Genomic DNA, 20791 nt, shown 5'->3' with positions numbered 1-20791 from the left:
CTGTAATTATTAATGCAAATGAAAAGCTTTTTCATTTTCTCAGCATTTCGTGTTTTTCCGCCTGCACTTTTTCTTTCGACCCCACATTGCTGTACAAAAAAATGCTTCTTCATGTGTATTTTACCTTCCCTTGAAATTTGACCCATGAGTTGAGGGACACCCTGTTTAGTTAAAAAAAAACCCCCAGTTCCTCCTCTATTTTTCCTCATTTACCTACTCCTGCTTCGAACATAGTTGTGGTGGACAAGGCGCCAAGATCGAAGTTCGCCAGGGTTCCCATGCATTGAGCTCTTCCCAATAATCTAAACCAGCGGTTCTCAACCTTTTCTGACTGACGGAGCCCTGTTTAACTCGAGGAGCCCTTTTTATTATATTACAGTATTTATATGGCGGTACCCTTTAGGCCTCTTTTTTTGTTCGTTTATCAAATTTATTGATTTATTTTATTATTCTCGAGTGGCCGCGGAGCCCCTGGGAAGTGCACCGGTTGAGAAGCGCTGATCTAAACTACATAATATGTACTGACTAAGCAAACATCTTTCATAGAAGTCGTGTTGCCGGATTTGCTCTGGAATTCCTCAAAGGCAGATACTTGTTGGTAATTCTAGTTTGATTGATAAATTTGGCTGGATAAATCCCAGGCACCCTATCGCTGTAGGGGCTAAAAAAATGGTATTGCCTACAATTTCCTTTCTGTAGTTACTAAATTGCTGGCTGAGAGCATCACAAACTGTTTGGAATTCGTAGCAGGATATCTACTACTACTACTAAACCGTACATGTACCTCGTCCACATTCCTCTGCGCAACTTCTAACGCATTGGTACATGTTGTGTCGCGTTCAACGAGACGTTTGTTTCCGTGTAATGCTTGTTATAGTGCTGCCATCTGCCATTTATTTTTCGAACGATGAGCGAAGTGTAATGATTGAAGATCAGTATGTTGTAGGCCTGTTGCTGTCTGTGGTGACACTTTTTAACGAAGAGATCGGTAGCAGCATATCTGCCAACATGAAAGAGGGTCAGCATGCCCTTAAAAAGCCAAAAGAAGCATCATTTTGGACCTTTTTCTCGGGGTAAAAACTTTTAGGCTCCTAAATTTTTTTTCTGGCACCTAGGTAGATATTTTTGTGATTTGTCCAGCCCTGGTATAGAATAAGAGTCAAGTACTGTTGAATCGTTGAAAAGAAAGAAAAAAGAGTGATTTGAAATAGAGCTAAAGAATTTCATTTAGGGTTAGTAGGGTAGTAAGTAAGCAAGCATTAGTTCATAAGTATCGTTCTTACAGGTGTTTTACCACAATAACGTCAATTCTAAAAGCTTTAGAAACGTACAATTACATAATATCACATTGAAATCGGGAAATTTCACCCTATAAATATCACAATTGGTCTTTTTCGAATAATCGCTTTGCGGTTGTTGATTTGAGCAGGGCCACCCTTATCAGACGCGAGACCCGGTGCAAAAATGATAGCGGGGGGCCTCTTAGTCCGAATTTTTCTCTTCTGTGAGAAAGGGAAATCGGAAATTCAGAAAATGAAGGTCATGAAAATTTAGAATAGATGCGAGATACAATGAAAATTCAGAATATATGAAAGTACTTTCAGAATCAATGAAAATTCAAATTTCTAAAAACGATGAAAGTTAAGAATTCCAGAATTGATGATAATTCAGAATTTATGAAAGAGATTATTGTTGCCGTAAATGCGGGGCTCGGGGAGACCGCACCTTTCACACACCCAACTAAATGTGGCTCTGGATTTGAGAGGAAATGTATGTCAAATGTATATATTTCCTAAAGGAAATTGCGTTAATTATTTCCCAGATTGAAGGGAATGAATTTCATTTGACTATACAAAGCTGGAAACCAAAATTTTTGAAGACAAAAAATTAAACTCGAGCAAATTATAATTAAAATTTTAATTTGAATTGTCAATTTCGTATGTTGAGGGGAGTAAATAGTATGGCGTTAGCCATGTAGATGGATGTGTTCGTATAATAGCTCTTTCGAGACACCCTCAGACCAGGACATTATCGAGTGATTTCTTGTCCAACTCCGCTTTAATCTTCTGAAGTCTGTCCCTCAGATATGAGTATTCGTCGACGGACACCAATAATGGATTCAAGTTGTGGGAAATACTCTTTCTGCTCTGCTCAACGCACAAATCCAAGTAGAATTCGTAGCGTTCTAGGAAGGACTTCTCCATGGCGTTCCTCAAGAGTTTCGGCATGCTGCGCGAGTCGCTTGCCTTGCCTTCTAACATGTTGCATACCGCCACTCTTATCGTGTTGAACCTTATTCGGTCGTGGTCCAGGGTATCATCCTCGTCCATCAGGAGCGACTGGATCGAGAGGAGGACGGTGGCCAAGTTCTGAGACGGAAACCACTGCGGTCCAGTCCACGTACCGAGAATGCTGAGACACACGTGGCCTGTGTTGTAGAGGTGAGGGTTGATTCTCAGACGGCCTTCGTCGGTCGTCCGAAACGTGACTTTTGGCGGCTTCAGAGGATAACTCGTCGGGAAGGTGAAGATGAAATAGAAGAATCCACCCTCGTACCTGGTATCGCATGGTCCTATCACCAGGGCGTGGACCTTGGTCAGGTCGTTCTCGTCCGGTTCCACGAATATTCCAGGAGGCGGATTTTTCTTCAGGTCCGTGACGTCGCGGATAATTCGTTTTTTGCACATCGAGTTCGCCATTTTCGAGGCAGAGAGTTGATTGAGATAATCTCACGACTAATTCAGCGACCGGAAAGAATTACGAATGGAGAAGACTAACCTGCTCTAAACACTAAAGTACAGATTTTTGCTCAATCGAATCCCGGCATCCGAGATATACCAACGAAAAAGCCCGTGGTTAGTTATTCCTTTTTAACTGCTGAAAACCATTCAAAAATCTTGCATTAATTTGAAAATTCAATCACCCACAACTCATCTTCAATGGGAACTTGGGAATTCTTCATCGCACTTGATGGGAAATTAGCTGAGTTAAATTTGACTGTCCATGTTAGCATCACAGGTCACCCTCGGTCAAAGTGATTTTTTTTTTCTGTCCCCCCGCCGAAAATTTGACCAGATCTCATTTTCATGAGGCCCTTTCTGCACTTGGGACCTCGAGCCGTACCCGGGCGGACCAATGCGTTAAGCTGGTAACGAACCATGTACTGTCCTGTTCAAATACTAATACAAAGGCCATAACAGGTAAACTGCTCAACAAGGTGGCCGAAAAGAAAGCCCATAAAAACATGGTTGTCAAATATATGAAAATACAGCAACCCAATATAAAAGCATATATCACATATATCACGAAAGAAAAAACTAATAATAATTATAATACTAATGAATAATACTAATTTAGAATACTAATAATAAACTACAATATTATAATGCACTGCCCATAAGAAATATTATGTTTGCCCCCTTATCTAGATATGGACAGCTTCTCATTGTATCCCACTATCTATAGTATTTCTTTTTAAACGTATCAATTGTGTTACAATTCACGATCCCCGGACGCAAGCTATTCCATTTATTCACAATCCTATCATAGAAAAACTCCCTGCGACACCACAACCTGAAATTGTCCCTTAGGGGCCGTTCAAGTATGACGTAAGCAAATTCAAATTTTTAGCTATTTTTGATCCCTCCCCTCTTGGCAGCAAAATTTCGTCATCAGCTCTTCCCCTCTGATTCCTAACGCATATTGGTGGGATCAGAGACGTACACGGGGGGGGGGCATCAAAAAATTTATTTTTTTAATGCAAAAAATATTCTTTTACTTGATATTTCAGAAGAAAATACCTTTATATGTTATTATAATCAATTTCTGCTCATTTCAATGTTATTTGAAGGCTATGAACGCAAAATTTATCTTTAATAAATTCATTGCGACCCACACTCTAAGCCATACAATGATAAATCGATAAAGGCCCTTGGCCCGCGGATCAAATATGGCCAGTGCCGTCTTAAGGCATGGGCCCACCCGCGCACGGCCCGGGGGCCTTAAGAGAAGAGAGGGCCTCACAAAAAAGACATCTGGTGGAAATTTTCAAGAATTTGTCTGGTAGGGCCTCAGAAAAATCACTTGGCCCGGGGGCCCATGATGCTTTTAAGACGGCTCTGAATATGGCGCCGCGGGGGGGGGGTTATCTGATGCGGCCCGCCCTCCTCAAACCTAATTTTGTAAAAAAACTGAATTAAACGGCACATCTACAGATCGCTTAAGTGTCCCATGGTACAATTCCAGAACATTTAAGCTGCCCTTGCACATTTTCAGATCACTTAAATGACCCGGATCACAGTTCCAGAACACTTAAGCGATCCATGACACATTTAGATATCCCTTCAGTGACATGTGACGTAGTGTTAGAGCACTAAGTGGTCCCCAGTGCGTTCTGTCACAACCCTGTTAAGTGATTTTCTGTTTGTTTTTTTTTAAATTAACTTCCTGCCTGCTTAAGCTTTCTTTTCCCCTAGATTAATGACCCAATATAGGTAACATTGAACTCTAGTAGTTTAGAAAAGAATAAATTATACAACCATGGCGAAAATCGCACTACTAGTCCAGGATGGCTAAGAAGTGACTCAGGGGTATGCACTGTTTGCCAATTTCAGTCGGAACCCACAGGCCACTATGACATATTTAGGATACACTAGTTATTGTGATTTGTGTTTCTCTGAGTTCCGTCTCTCACATCCTCAAAACACGCAAAAAATTATAATACGCAGTGCTCAGTTGCCAACTGCTACGGATTGTTCGTAGTTTTTACGGACGGTCGCAGTCAACTACGGAGAGCTACGGGGGATGCTCTCAGTACTACGGAAATCGGTCTCTTCAAATTGTGTATACAGTCAAATCCCGTTTTAACGACTACCGTTATAATCCTACAGATAAGTTTACATAGGAACAATCCAAAAAAAATTAATAATAATGGAATTCCTTTATAACGAAGTGATTTCTGCGGTCTCTTGGGGTTCGTTATAACGGGATTCGACTGTATTATTACTTTGACATCGCTTTGATCAATTTGTATACACATGTGAGAAAGTTCGAGAGATTTGTGAGCACAAATTCTCGGACTTTAAAAGAGTCGGTGGTAATTAAATTTAGCCTTCCAGCGGACACGCGCGTACGTAGGAAATGTGTGGGCACTATCATTTCCTCCGCGTATCTGCTAATAAAAAAAAAGAGTTCTCAAACTTTGGGAGAGTGTGGGGCCACTTGAGTGATGAAGAACTGTACCATGGGCCGCTAAAGTTGCCTGAACTATGTTGCGGGTCACTCAATTATCTGTATGTGTCGAGAGTCACACTAAAGTGATCTAAAAATGTGCCGTGGGACACTTGAGGGATGTGGGACTGACCACGAAACGCTTAAGTGTTCTTGAGGCATGTCTCGGGTCACTTAATGATCTGTAAATATGACGCAGGACACTTAAGCGATGTGGGACTGCACCGCAGGTCACAAGTGATGTGAAACGGCACCACAGATCACTTAAGTTATCAGTAAATGCGTACCACTTAGTTAATTTTTACAAAATTTAGTTTCAGGTCGCGGGTCACATGAGATGACTCCGAAGGCCACATTTGGCCCGCTGGTCATCGGTTGGGCATATATATGTCCTAAAACAGAAGTGTTCGTTCTTTTTCAAGTTGCGAGCACTGCCTGTACCCATCATTAAATGAAGAGCACCCTTACGGCAAGTTTGTCACATGTATGCATGAAATCAAGATGATTTCAATCCTTGAATGCTATTCGTACAAGGTGTTTAGCTGGAACGTTGATCAGGTGCTTGCGAGCACGAAATCGAACACGAGCATTGAGCACTAGCAGGGAGCAACGGGGTGCTCGCGAGCAATGGGTTGAAGACGCCTGCCCTAAAGCATACATACGCGCTCGTTGGAAGGTTAGAGGAATATAATGACAAACTTTCGATGTAGGCAGACATCAGAGCATGACAATAGGGTGAATAACAAGTATCTAATGTCGGACTTAAGTACAAGGAATGTGTGAGAAATCCGTCCTCCGGAGGGGCCCGTGATGGGTCCTCACGTCTGATAAAGGCAGTTTTGGATCCAAGCGCCTCGCTACTCAATGTCCAAACGCGTAAAAAATTCTTTTCCCTGTCAATATCACCCCGCGCTGTGGTCTAAAAACAGTGTTTTGAGCAATTCATCGCGGTAGGTCTGGACCCGGGTATATTTGCACCGATAGTACCCGCGGAACTTTTTACGGAGAGATTGCTAAACGATACACAGGGGCGTGTGCAGGGTGGGATTGCATTGAATTTTGATGAGTACTTACGAACTCGGCGACCTCACAAAGTTGTTTGTGGAAGAGCGGAGTGTGGAGTGTTCATGTGGCCTAAACCCACCTAGGTTCCGGGGCCTATGAAGCGATATATTTAAATAGACATACAACCGAATTTTTTTAAAAATAAATTTTTGAATGTTTTTTTTCCATTGAACTATGATTATGAAGAATTATATTGTCCCAGGTGGGACCACTAGCTCCTATTATGCCCTATAACCCCTCTCTATATCTCCTACAGGTCCTTTAAAGACACTTTAGCTTTAGCTAGAGTGCCTTGAAAAAACCATACATAACAACATAAAAGCGTCTTAGCCTTAGCCCCTTAAGAAAGTACTATTTTTTTTAAACCTTGAACAATATTTTCAAGCCCTTCCAATATTTCCAATAAATTTACACCTATCTGGGGCACCAGACAGGTGCAAACTTCATCTTTTAGCCTCACCATCAACATTACAAGTGTACGCCAAAGTATGTGCTTGCCTTGGCTGACCAAGCACAGTTTTTTTTTTTGGACATGTTAATAGTGGGTGACTTTTTTGCATATAATAATAAATATAATAAAAAAAGTAAAATCTATGAAATGAAACTAAAAAAACAGAAAGGAAACTTTTTACGCCGTTAAAGGGTTAAATAAAAACTAAATTTCATAAATTATATGAAAATTGTATACTGGTAAGAAACAATTTGATGTTGCTAAAAAAGTATGAAATATTGCAATGTACGATTGTAGCTATTTGGACGAAAAGACAATAAATCAAACAAATCATGCAAATTCCAATCAAATTGATTACTCTTGATTTATTTTGCATTCTTTAATTCAGACATTTCCTTGTTTTCTAGATTTCTGATCAATAATTACTGCATAATACAATTCGGAGCTAATTTAATTATGTACAGTGTACACCCTATACATAAATTATGACTCATCTGAAACTATGAAGTCAAAAGTGAAGTGAAACTGTGAAATATTTTGATCACACAACAAATATACTGTTTTTATCTCTCTCTAATTTTATGTGTTTATATTTCAGGGGCCATAAATTTAGGGGAAATGAGGTTGGAATGGCTGTGCCAGACAGCATATGTACTGCCAAAGCTGTAGGAGTCAGTGAGGTGTGTATTACCATACTCAACATTGATTTTGTTCCCAAAGGTATTTCAGTAATTTTTGGGCGCTAAAGCCAAATCTGGCATTGGTTTTATTAGATTGGCTATAGTTTTTGAGATAAAGTGTAAATTAAATTTCAATAGTAATACATGAGCATCATACAAATCACATTGAAACTGTGTGAATATTCAAATCAATAACAAACTTAAGATCAAACATATAACTAAATGTCAACTAAATGTCTGGTGATGATATAAATCTAATAACAGAGTGAATAAAATTGGTAAATTAATAATTAAAAGTAAAAATTTGATGTACAAATTATATATAGTGGCTGCAGACTACACTGAAATACTGAGAGTATGCATCATCTCAAAATCTAGAGCCAATTCGGCAAAACCAACATCGATTTTGAAATCAGCAACCCAATATACAATGAAACTGTTAAAATTTCCTTGGGAGCTTGGTTTTGGAGCGCTATCATTAATTTATTAATAAGCAAGTATTTGATTATATAAAACATATTACCATAAATTTTTATATCAAATAATTCTCTCTGATATATTCACGTATTGCAAGATTTAAACTACACCTGATTCTTTTACATATTTGATGTCCTTTCTACTGCATAAATACTATTTTCCTTTTCCTTAGAGTTACTTACAACCTACTCTAAAAATTCAGTGCACAATTACAGGTTTTGTAACGGTTTACACATCTAAAGGATATAATACAAGATATGCGGAAGACTGGATGTTGTGAAGATATTTATTATTTCAGATGTTTATTTTTTAAGGAAGGAAAAAACTCATCTCTGCCTCTACCGGGAGTCGAACCCGGGTCCCTCGATTGCCGGACGAGTGCTCTGACCACTAAGCTACAGAGGAGATAGAGATTTTCCTTCGCTAGAGCGTATATATGCCGAACGGAACCGTGCAATGGACGGTGAAACCGATCAGCTAATAGCTCATGGACGACGAGCCACCAGAGGGCTATATATATGACATGAATGTCGCTCTCCACTTGTTAATACAAGATATCTTGTATTAACAAGTGGAGAGCGACATTCATGTCATAAAGGATATAAATTAAATGTTAATTAGCCATAAGGTGTTAATACATTCATTAAATTATCCGAAAGCCACCTGTCATGTCTTTTTTTTTGTTTGGTTTAGATGTTCAATGAGAAATTGTGTGAGATTTTCTGTTGTATGTTTGCATAACTCTATACCTCAGAACCATACTATCGTATGCCCATTTTGGTCAGTTATGAGATCTGGTAGTTTAGGGCCCGTAGAGTATTGTGTTTTAGCTACAGTAATTTTTAAATGAAGTAGCAAAACCAGATTATAGACTACATTCCAATTTACTTTTACCAATAATGAGATAAATTATTGTTTTCCCTTCATACTGTAAAATCACTAAAATGAACATACAATAGTATGGTTCTGAGGCACAGAACTGTTATTTATGACCTTTAAAATTATCTGAATTAACCATACTTTTTCCTTAGCATTCCAACATGTATGCACCACATACGATAGCTAGTACTGTAACTCATATGCTTGGGCACAACATAGGAATGAGTCATGACCATTACAATGGAAGTAAGTGGTTTTTTGGTCTTACCATCATGCTGAAATACTTTCAAAATTTTGTATATTCAATTTTTTTAAATTTAGGAAACAAAATTCAAATTTTATATAGTAGTATCTCAGCATATAAGATTGATTTGTTTCTAAACGAGTTACTTGTATCTGAAAGCAATTTTGTTCACGTTAAATATTTGATTGGACATTGATTTGTTCCAAAATTTCAACTTATATATTGCAAAAAGGTTCTGGAAACAAAAATTATAAATTGTATTAATAGAAATAAAAAATATTGTAGCATATGTTGTTAGTTGCAATTAATACTGTTTTATTGTCTTTGTTTTAGAGGAATGTTACATGCATTAGACGTTAAAATAACTTTTGAAACATCCAAATATTTTATTTGCTACAGTGACCAAGAAAAAAATACATTCATGTAAATTTGTAAATTATCATTATTAATTTAGTAATGAAACTGTGAAGTCATTATATCTTTTAAGAATAGACAAAAAAACATAAAATAATTCAAATATCATGACATCTTGACTTGTGAGGGATCAAAGCTATGAAAAAAGACATTTTTAGCAGAAGTGCTAGCAAATTGTAAATGGATATTTGAGCATCAAATAGTTATGAGCATCAACAAATACACAAGAAAAAGTTATCATCAAACATAGCAGTTCAATTTCTTTGAATAAGTCGAATAGCGATTATCAGGCATGCTAAATTTACATAGCAAGTGATGTTAGTTTTATTTTGCACAAAATGTATATGTATTGTGCAATACCAATAAACATTATAATTAAGTTTAATTATTTTTTAAATTCAATTTCTTATTATTTCCTGAACATTTTTTAATATATTGAACAATAACTAAAATTTCTACAAATTTTTCTTCATTTATAAAATTAAAATACAGTCAAACTTGGTTAATTTGAAGTCCAAAGTCACTGGAAAAAAGTTTGAATTATCCAAAATTAGAGTTATCCAATTAATCTACAATGGATCTGTAAAATGACTACAAATTGTAACTTGAGCATCAATATTCTCAAAGAATAATAATTAATGATAATTATAAATTAATAAAGTTTGATCACTAGTTACAAAACTGTTTTCTTAATTTTAGCATGCAAAGGGTGTAGTTTTCAAAGAAAGAAGTACTCATTTTTTATCAAAGTCTATCGTAAAAAACCTAGGTATATCTTCAAAACTGGTTCCACCTTTCTTTTCACTTTGTTCAGCAGACAGAATGTTAGTATGGCAGTTCAAACCAGAAGACAAGATCGAAAAAAAGGACATCAACAGTTTGCTGAAATTACGTCAGAATTTTCAAATTATGTATTTTTGATGTTAAAGATTGGTGTAACAAGTCTGATTGCTTATAAATTTTTCCCAAACTAAATTTGCTCTCATACAGAAACCACAACTTTTCTCCTCAAACTTCGAATTATCCAAAACATTTGGAAAAGATTTGAATTAAACAAGAAATTTTAGAATTGAAGTAGATAAAAAATTGAAGGGAAGCTCATAAAAGTTCAAATTATCAAAAATTTGAATTAACCAAGTTCCACTGTACTGAGCAATAACTAAAATTTCTACAAGGTTTTCTACATTTATAAAAATGCTGATCTCGTTACAAATAATTTAATAAATAAATCAAATTATCAAACATCATTGATCATCAACATAGAATGAATTAATTTAATTCTATATGTATAACTGCATATGCACATCCCATGTTTTCTTTGTGCTTCTTTTACTTTAGTTTTATGGTTATTATTATTACTTTTTTTTCATTTCAGCTGACTGCAGATGTGAAGACTGGTGGGGATGTATTATGGAGCAAACAATATTGTACGTTTTCACTATTAACTTCCTCCAATAATATGCTTATTAATATATACCAGTAATTACAGGGCAATGCAATCATCATTCATTGGCATCACAATTTTCTCTCTTTAAAGTTCCAATAAATTTTCCCAAGTGCAAAATTTCTTTGTTTCGCCCCATTGATTGAAAAAAAAGCATCTCATTTTTTTTAGTACTGAAAACTGGGTAAGGGTCTAGTTATAGTATGTTGAGGGTTGTGTCATTTCCTTTCATTCATAAGTTGTTTTTTTGAGTATCTTTGAGAATAGGCCTATTTCATCCTTTGCTTAGTAACTGAAAGTATCAAAGGATTACATCATGGCCCCCATATCTTGGAGCAGGGCCCTTAGACTGGGATCTTTTGCGGCCTCCCCCCCCCTCCCCCGTCAGACTTTTCACAGGCCTTTTTATAGTTAATTTATAGCGTGAAAAAGCAAAAAATGATGACAGTTGTCCCAGGCCCCAGGGCTAGAACCTTGTCCATGTGAGAGCCATGGATTACATTATAGCTATTACATTATTACATTTTCCCAAGTGCAAAATTTCTTTGTTTCGCCCCATTGATTGAAAAAAAAGCATCTCATTTTTTTTAGTACTGAAAACTGGGTAAGGGTCTAGTTATAGTATGTTGAGGGTTGTGTCATTTCCCTTCATTCATAAGTTGTTTTTTTGAGTATCTTTGAGAATAGGCCTATTTCATCCTTTGCTTAGTAACTGAAAGTATCAAAGGATTACATCATGGCCCCCATATCTTGGAGCAGGGCCCTTAGACTGGGATCTTTTGCGGCCTCCCCCCCCCTCCCCCGTCAGACTTTTCACAGGCCTTTTTATAGTTAATTTATAGCGTGAAAAAGCAAAAAATGATGACAGTTGTCCCAGGCCCCAGGGCTAGAACCTTGTCCATGTGAGAGCCATGGATTACATTATAGCTATTGTGTCAGTACTCAGGACATCTCAAAAAGGCCCCTAGGCAGGTGATCTGGGGGGGGGGGGGACAATTTGACTGGAAAAACCAGCATGCCAGTTTTTATACTTACTCCCAAAATTCATACTACCAGATCTAATTTTCCTTAGACTTTCCTATGTACCTGAAGTGCCTGGGTTGTGTCCTGTTGGTCCTTTTTCTTTGAATGGCAGGCGGTACTAAATTTCTATCAGTCTTAAGTCAAGTGTATTAGTTTTTTAGTTATTTATTAGTCATGTTCAAATGCTGCTGTGTGGCCATGTGATGTCTCTAATAACTCTAATCATAAGGATCTGGGTTTTGAACCCCAATGGTTAGCTAAAGCTGTTTTTTCTGCCATTTTCTAACTTTGAGTTGCAAATACAAGTCAATCTCTCATTTAAAAAAGTCTCTCCGCAGAGAGCAGGCAGACCTTCAACACTATTCTTAGATAACACAAAAAATTCAGTCATCTGCCACTTTCACATCTGTTGCCAAAGAAAGATGGCAGCACTTCTCGAATATGAAACATACAACTCTGGCATTATATAGCTTATACTTAAAGGCAGGGATCATACAATGAAAGCATTCGCAATTGGTTGTTCAGTAATTTGTACAGTGTTGTGAACGATTCTTGAGCTGTTTTCACTGGACCCACCTGGAATCGGTTTTTTCAATGAACACAAAGGAAAGAAAGAAACACAAAGGACGTTTGTGTACCCATGTAGACAAGTAACCATGCACATATACCCAGCGGATTAGAACCACTGCAGGAGGTCTTGCATTGCAAGATCTGCGCACTAGCATATACATGCCCTTAGGCCATTCATGCACATACACACAATCAAGGCATTCCTGTGCGTAATCAATGCATTAGAAATTCCACAGAAAAATGTTTACGAGATGCCTGTATGGTTAAGTAGTCATGTCCAAATAAATAATTATATGTCAATTGAATTATCTACTAATCTTTTGAATAAAATTGAAAATCAAAATAATTATGATTTCATATCTTTTATTGTCTCACACATTATGTTTATTTCTTAAAAAAAATAATTAAAATGCGTAAATAGTGAACAGTAGACTCTTAACTCCATACTTTATGGCTCGCAACTATCTGGTCTCCGTACTATTCAGCCTAGTTAAAACATAATTCACTAATCAATTACAGTATCACCTTTTCATATTTGTGCAATCATTCATCAATGAATCATAAAACAAGTTGAAATAATTTTTATAATTAAGTGTTAAACCTATATTTTATGTTAATGTTTTGTTTGTTTTGAAAATTTACATATTCATATTGTGTATGGCTTACAGAAATTTCACCCAGTCATTTTGCCTGTCGAGTGGTTATAATGCCGGACTCGTGATGCGAGGATCCGGGTTCGAACCCCACAGTGGTGGTCGGCTGAAGTTGGTTTTCTGTGGTTCCCAACTTCAAGGCGCAAATGCGGGCCGATCTCCCCGTTAAAAAGTCTCGCCACAGAGAGCAACAGTCCTACAACGATAAATCATTCAACCATAACACTTCACTCATAGTTAGTAAAACTGGGGGCAGATGACAGCACTACACATAACAAGCATTACACAGAAACAAACTTTACGTCAGGTTGCACTACACGTACACGCACATTCCCGCATGTACCGATTCGTTGGGGGGTTCCGCGGGGGGGGGGGGCGCATGTGTGGTCTAGCAGTAGTAGGTAGGGGCTCGGGGATCCATGATCTTAAGTCAGCCACCTCGTTGGGCAGTTTGCCTGTTGTGGCGTTGTATTTGTATTTGTATTTGATTGTGAGTGGGTGAGTAGAGACCACAACTTGGGGGAACAGGGGGGTCTGGTGCCTGGGCCAGAAGTGGTGCCGAATTCACCCTTTAACTGCTTCTACATGGCAAGGGTGCCAAAATGCTGGTTTGCCTGGCTGATCGAGTATCTAAGAGTGACCAAGTGTGTGACCATATGAATGACCCTGTGGGTGAGTGACAGCATGAGTAAGTGAGCGTGAGTGACTGCATGGTTGAATGAATGACCATATCAATGATCAAGGGATTAACTGTGTGTGTGACTGAGTCCATCCCTTTGGGAGAGAACGCAAACCATCCCAAGATGGTCTCTCTGGCCGGTCATGTCTGTCTGTGTGAGTGAATGACCATATGAGTGATAAAGTGTGAGCATGAGTGGTCATATGAGTGACCAAGTGCATGCCATATGTTCACTCATTTGGTGACTCATACGGTCATTCACTTGACAAGTTATATGGCAACTCACCTAATTATATATATACATATATGGTCATTCACTTGATGGCTAATGTGTAGTTGCTTACACATTCACTTGGTCATTGACATGGTCACTCACTCACACAGTCACTTCCTTGATCATTCATATGGCCATCCACTAAACCATACGGTCTCTCATACTCACTTACTCATGTGGTCACTTGTATCATCACTCACTTGGTCACACACCCACTTATGAGGTCACTCATTCATCCATTTATATGGTTACTCACCCAATCACTTTGTCACTCACACAATAACTAACTTACTCACACGGTCAGGGCAGGCAAAATGTCCGGGACGAAATGTACGGGGAATGAAACGTGCCAGGGACAAAATGTCAGAGGCTTAATTTTCGGATCCCATTGTATATTGTACATGATTTTATGTTTCCTGTATAGACATTTCAAAATTTATCTCAAAAAATTGGTTTTTGACTTTCTTTGGATTTCCTTTTTCAGTCAGAAATTTTTGAAACATGCAACACCTACCATTTGTAACGTACTGACCTGTACTAAGACATCAGAAAATGTAAATAGGAAAGGGTTTTGGTATGAAAAGGGTGTTTTTAATTGTATGAATGGTGTAGGAAGTGAGCATTTATATATATATATAAAACTTCAACCTACTCTGTTCTTTTTTCTTTCTTTTTTGTTATCTGGCCTGCTCTTCAGCCACATTAGGCTATGATAGCTGATAGTCTACTGCAGGGGCGTAGCCAGAAATTTCGTTCTGGGGGGGGGACCACTTTCATTTTGGGGGGGGGGGGACCAAAGTGACAGAACAATGGACTTGGCCATCTTTTTCCCTTTTTTCGGTCATTTTCTCACATTTGGGGGGGGGGAACCAGACCCCCAAGTCCCCCCCCCTCTCGCTACGCCCTTGGTCTACTGCATTTTAAAGTTATTTGGAATTAATATCAATTTTTACTATTATTTTATTTTTGTGTGCGGTGACTTGGCAATCCATAAAGTAATTTAAAATTAAATTCATTTTTGTCTTTATTCCAGAGGTATAAACAAAATCCAGCCATATCATTTTTCAAATTGTAGTCTTCAAGATTATATAAATGCACTTCGAATCGGGCATGGTATCTGCTTGTTCAATAAGCCCAATCAAGTAAGAATATAATCAGTTTATTATTATTCTTTCTTAATTTCATCCTTTCTGTTGAAAAAAAATAAGTAAAATAAACATTGTATGTAAAAATTTAGTAAAATGGAATACGTTAGATATGCATGATAGTCTTCTATCACAATATATATGTTTTTACATTCATATATTTGATAACATTGAAAATATCATTGCAATGTTTGAAAAATAATTATTTTATAACTATTGTAAAGGGCTATAAAATCATTGAAGATTAGTTACTAAATCTGTTATTAATGTTTTTTCAGCTGGAAGATTTCCGCACTTGTGGAAATGGGGTGATTGAAGAAGGTGAAGAGTGTGACTGTGGCAGCATTGAAGTAAGTATGCATCATATACAAAATTTTTGACAGCAAAATCATAGCATATATCTGTTTTATATACGCACACACACAAGTTGTCTTTCTTTCTTTGACTAATGTTATTTAATCATTTCTGTAATTGATTTTTTTATTGATTACCATTCGAAGTTCATCTGAAAACTTCATGAAGATGAAATAATTTTATATCATGCTCTTAGGAATGCCTGCAGTCTGACCCTTGCTGTGATCCAATAACTTGTAAACTAACAGTAGAAGCAGAATGCTCAGCAGGACCATGCTGTGAGGATTGCAAAGTAGGTGATACATAATATGTTACACACATTTGAAGTTACATATAAATATATACCCTCTCTTTAATTTTCTTTAGTAATAAAAAATTATAAATCCTCATTAAAACCAAAAAAAAAAAAAAAAAACACTGTGTTTCTCCAGACCAATTTAAACATGATTGCAGCATGGAAAAATGAATAGAGCACGATGTTTAGCATTGACAAGTGCATGACCACTCAGTTTGGTTTGAGCAACCCATGTTTCACTTATGAGTTATGTGGTGGTATTATTCTGTATGTAACAACTAGAATAACCGATCTAGTTATTCTTATGAACGAGCGGCTTACGTTTTCTGAACACTGTTCAGCTGTGGTCAAAAATGCAAATAAAATGCTTGGTTCCATTCTTAAAAAAGTCTTCGCATTCTCCAAAAGTGATTCTTTCCCTTTTCTGAGGATCAATTCGTCCTGGACTGGAGTATCCTATAAGGGTTTGGAGACCTTACCTACAGAGGGATATAGACTTGGTTGGGGCGGGGGTGTGCAGAGAAGAGGTGAAAAGAGACTTGATTTCTTGAATACGTTTGCATTGGAAGAAAGCAGTTGTCAGGGGATATGATTGAAGTGTTTGAAATTTTCAAGGGGATGGATAGGATGGACCATGAACTATTAATGTCATCAATTAACTGATTCGACAAGGGGACATCAGTATCGTTTAATAAGGGACAATTCTAGGTTGAGGTGTGTCACAGGAAATTTTTCTTTAATAGGGTTGTTAATGAATGGAATAGTTTACCTAAGGGAATCATGAATTCTAACACAATTAACACTTTGAATTGGGGTTTTTTTTCCTTTTTTTTCTAACCGAGCACAACTCAGGTCTATCACCATTTATGGGTGATTTACTAACTATTGAGTAGTGCCGGAAGTGTAACTGTGTGTGTACCTAACAGTCTGAGTACATATGTAGTGTTGTGTTTGATTTTTCAGTGCTGCCATCTATATTTCAGAAGGGAAGTGAGTGATGTGTTCTGATTGAATTACATTTGTACTGTTTGTAGGTTTGTTGCTCTCTGTGGCGAGACTTTTTGAAGGGGAGATCGGCTCACATTCGGCCTTGCAGTTGGGAACCACAGAAAACCAATTTCAGCTGACCACCACTATGGCGACAGTGGGGTTCGAACCCGGGACCTGCCGTCACTATGACCACTCGACCACCATAGCAGCTTTTAATTGGGTTGCTGTATTTTAGAAATATATAGCATCAATAATTGTTATGGTCACCTTTTTTTTCCAGCCACTCGCATTTTGCCTCGCATTTGTATTTTTACAATTTAATCAATTAATCTTTTAGAGAGCACTGAAATCAAAGGGAAAACATAATGTAGAATAGTTTAGTCTTTTTTTTATATTATAGTCACTTCAAGTTTTAGTTACACTCATTGCAAGTAGGTTGTTAGGTTCTCTTAAAATGTGTCTAAAGTATTATTCATTAAGAATTTTTTTTGTGATGATTGATTGATTAATTAATTAATTTTGTCTCTACAAAAGCTACGTGCTCCTGGTCATCCTTGTCGTCCTGCAGCTACTGAATGTGATATACCCGAGCTTTGTGATGGCAAAGATGGACAGGTAAATTCTGTTAAAAACATAAATTATGTCATTTATATTGATAGAAACATTGTTTTGAATATTGTTGTAATTAACTAGACAACAGTACTCAGGCCCCACTCTTTTTTTTTAATCTACATTAATGATTAATGCTGTCTAAAATTGCATGGTAAGATAGTGTCTTTTGCAGATGATACTGTTTTGTATGAAGAAGATAAAAATATTTCCCACTTGATTACTAAAGTTGAAGATGGCCTTAAACAGATTAACATGTGGATAACAAAACACAAATTACTCCCAAACATTGAAAAAAAAAAATTCATGCATCTAAAAACTAGAGATATAAAACCTGAAACCTAAACATCAATAAAATTACACACTTGTGAATATTCTCCCCAAAGCTGTTCTTGCTATCATATAGAAGGAGTGAGAGAATATACATATTTAGGCGTTATTATATACAAGACAATCTGAAATGGAATAGTCACACAAACAATTTTTGTAGTAAAATTAGGAAACATATAACAGTATTATATAGATTGAGAAAAATCATAAGTCTGGAACCCCTAAAGACAGTCTTCCATGCATAGGTCCAATCAAGAGTAACTTACACAATAACAGTATAGGGAGGTGCTTACCAGGATAATATCAAAAGTTTAAATAACATTTACAATTGTATAAAATGCAATATTTTAACATTTAGTAATGCAAACCTACTTAATTCAGATGTATTATTACTTGGTAAAGAATCACAATTATTTTCTTATAAATTACAATGATAGAACTTCAAATAGGTACAGTTTCTTTTATTCAACACCAAAAACACATAAATACCTTATACAAAAAAGTATGAATTACTTGGGACCAGCCATTCGGAAAAAAAATTGTCTGAAGTAACAGTTAATAAACATCTCAAGGAAGAAATTCTTACATTTGCAAAATCTATCTCAAATTTCGAAGCATTCATTGAAAGTATAAAATAAATGCTAAGACAAGCTTTGAATGAAACTAAAAAATAATAATAATAAATAAAAAGGAAAAAAAAAGAGAAAAAAAGAAAAGAAAAAAGTTACACAAAATATAATTACTGTTGCTTTCTGATTATGGAAAAAATTCATTAAGCTCTGGGATGGACCGATTGGGTCCCTAAGAACTGCAGAGTGTATGTTTTCTTTTGTTTTGCTCTATTGTCTTAATTTGTATATTATTTGCATTTGCGTGTGTTTTTTCCAAATTAAAAAAATAATAATAACTATGGTTACGATTATTATTAATTGTAATCCACAGCATACAATTAACCTCCACAATGTGCAATTACTCGTAAGTTAATCTACAATTAATTTCATGAAATAATCTGTTTTATATGGCATATATTTAGGTAACATTTAAACTAAAATCAAATCAACACTAATAAAAATAAGTTATGTGAAAATTTTTTTTAATCAATGAATCTATTTGATGATTTAATGGTTTTTATTATACTCATTATATTTATTTATTATTGATTATATTTATTTATTATCTAATGATTTACAAATTAATTATTTGAACATTTGTAAACTGTAACTAAATTATTTGTTATTAGAAATTATCAGTTTTTAAAAACAGGTTTACTGTTTCTTTTTTTCTTTTTCAAATTTATTCATAGAAATATATGCTTGTGTGATCATAACATAATTTTTTTCATACCCAAACATTAATATTTCTATTGAGTATTGATATTATTACCCAACATATACCCACCAAAGATCAATAACAGTCAAATAAATTATGATACTCTATTCTGATTTTATATCAATTTATTTCTCAAGTGTCCAGCTGACTTGTTTAAGAAGAATGGAGTTTCCTGCAATAATGGTGCAGGGTATTGCTTCCATGGTACCTGTCCTACTCATGATGACCAGTGTGCTTATTTGTGGGGATATGGTAGGTTATATCACCAATGTAATGAAAGTAATTTGCCCATTTTTATATTTTCCCACTAAATTCACTCCCAACTCTTATCATAATTCATTGATAATGAATTGCCCCTTCTTTTTACATGCTATACAAGCTGTGCTTTGTAATAGAAGGCATTCATAAATTCACAGATTATTCACCTTCTGATGAAGATGAGTTAACGCTCTCTATTTGAAAATATTATATTTTTATTCCTGAAATACACTAAATTTTCCTTAATATTTCTCTGAATGTTTTTATCATGAAAATATATTTACCTTTTCCATTTGTATTTCTAAAGTTATTAACATTTGAAAGTAATACATTTCCCAAATACTTGAAAATGTATATATGAAAAATATAAGAAAAAATATGTGAAAAATATAAATTCAGATGAAGAAGAATTTAAAGTAAATGAAACACTGAAGATCTTTTTATTTTGCACAATGTACATAACCCAGTGAAGCTCTTATGAAAAGTGATTCTAAGGTAAACATGGATTAATTGGGCTTGAGTGACAACAACTGTGATGATGATTGGCACAAACATTCAGCTTTTACAGTGGAACTGTGTTATGTTACTTCATGCATCCATTACAACTAGAACGTTTGTTGACAAAATCCACTCATTTGTCAAAATCTGAAAAGCATCAAATATTCAGTAGTTGAAAAATTTGTTAGCCAAGGAAAGTATCACTGTACGCAATTAGTGAAGAATAAAATGAATGCACTTTATAGTCACATTTTTTATTTATAAAAGTCACTCTAAAGTTATAATATACAATTATGAATATTTTAAATGTATGCATCAATTTGGGTTTATTTTGGAAAAAAAAAATTTAATGTTGCAGCATTTTTCGTTTTTGTTAATTCTTATAGCTATTAATATTTTTTATTTATTTTCTCATGTGTATGTAGGTGCTGTCTCATCTGAATTTGAATGTTTCAAGCAGTTCAACACCCAAGGGAGTATCAATGGCCACTGTGGACCTGACAATAATGGAGGTTTTATCAAGTGCACAGAGGAGTGAGTTTTGGAAAAAATATTTCTGTAAATTTTTGTCCCATTTCTCAAACTCAGAAAAACATTAAAATTGTTTACCAGAATCGTTTTTAATCAAAATCATTCACAGATTTTGAGGTAAAAAAATCATGTTGCTCATAAAAAGATATATTAGATTTTTTTTTTTTAATCTATTAAATCAGGGATTTCCAACTTTTATGTATCCAAGGGGAACAGGATGTGTAATTCTTTGTGAGGATTGCAGCCGCAATGTATTAGAAATTCTGTAGAGGAATGTGCACATGGTATATATACGGTTAAATTCCCACAAATGTCCAAAATTTCTTGCCAAAAATTGCTAATTTCATTAACTGAAATACGTTTGTTATCA

The 20791-nt window shown here is 35.9% G+C and overlaps 1 protein-coding gene across 2 annotated transcripts in view; it reads left to right on the top strand.

The window, feature by feature from the left end:
• Nucleotides 1–20791, top strand: part of LOC149078510 (disintegrin and metalloproteinase domain-containing protein 11-like) — a 194109-nt gene that overhangs the window by 159078 nt on the left and 14240 nt on the right. For both annotated transcript variants that reach the window (XM_089240620.1, XM_089240619.1), the window contains 9 exons: nucleotides 7344–7425; nucleotides 8934–9027; nucleotides 10815–10866; nucleotides 15116–15224; nucleotides 15506–15577; nucleotides 15778–15873; nucleotides 17401–17481; nucleotides 19272–19386; nucleotides 20316–20424. In XM_089240620.1, coding sequence (XP_089096746.1) covers nucleotides 7344–7425; nucleotides 8934–9027; nucleotides 10815–10866; nucleotides 15116–15224; nucleotides 15506–15577; nucleotides 15778–15873; nucleotides 17401–17481; nucleotides 19272–19386; nucleotides 20316–20424 — 810 coding nt within the window. The remainder of the gene's footprint in view (nucleotides 1–7343; nucleotides 7426–8933; nucleotides 9028–10814; nucleotides 10867–15115; nucleotides 15225–15505; nucleotides 15578–15777; nucleotides 15874–17400; nucleotides 17482–19271; nucleotides 19387–20315; nucleotides 20425–20791) is intronic.

This window comes from Pholcus phalangioides, unplaced genomic scaffold, assembly GCF_987345545.1.
Source record: "Pholcus phalangioides strain wild (caught in Gottingen) unplaced genomic scaffold, Ppha-v1.0 ptg000013l_1, whole genome shotgun sequence".
NCBI classification, from domain to species: domain Eukaryota; kingdom Metazoa; phylum Arthropoda; class Arachnida; order Araneae; family Pholcidae; genus Pholcus; species Pholcus phalangioides.
This window is presented reverse-complemented; position numbering and strand designations above follow the sequence as displayed.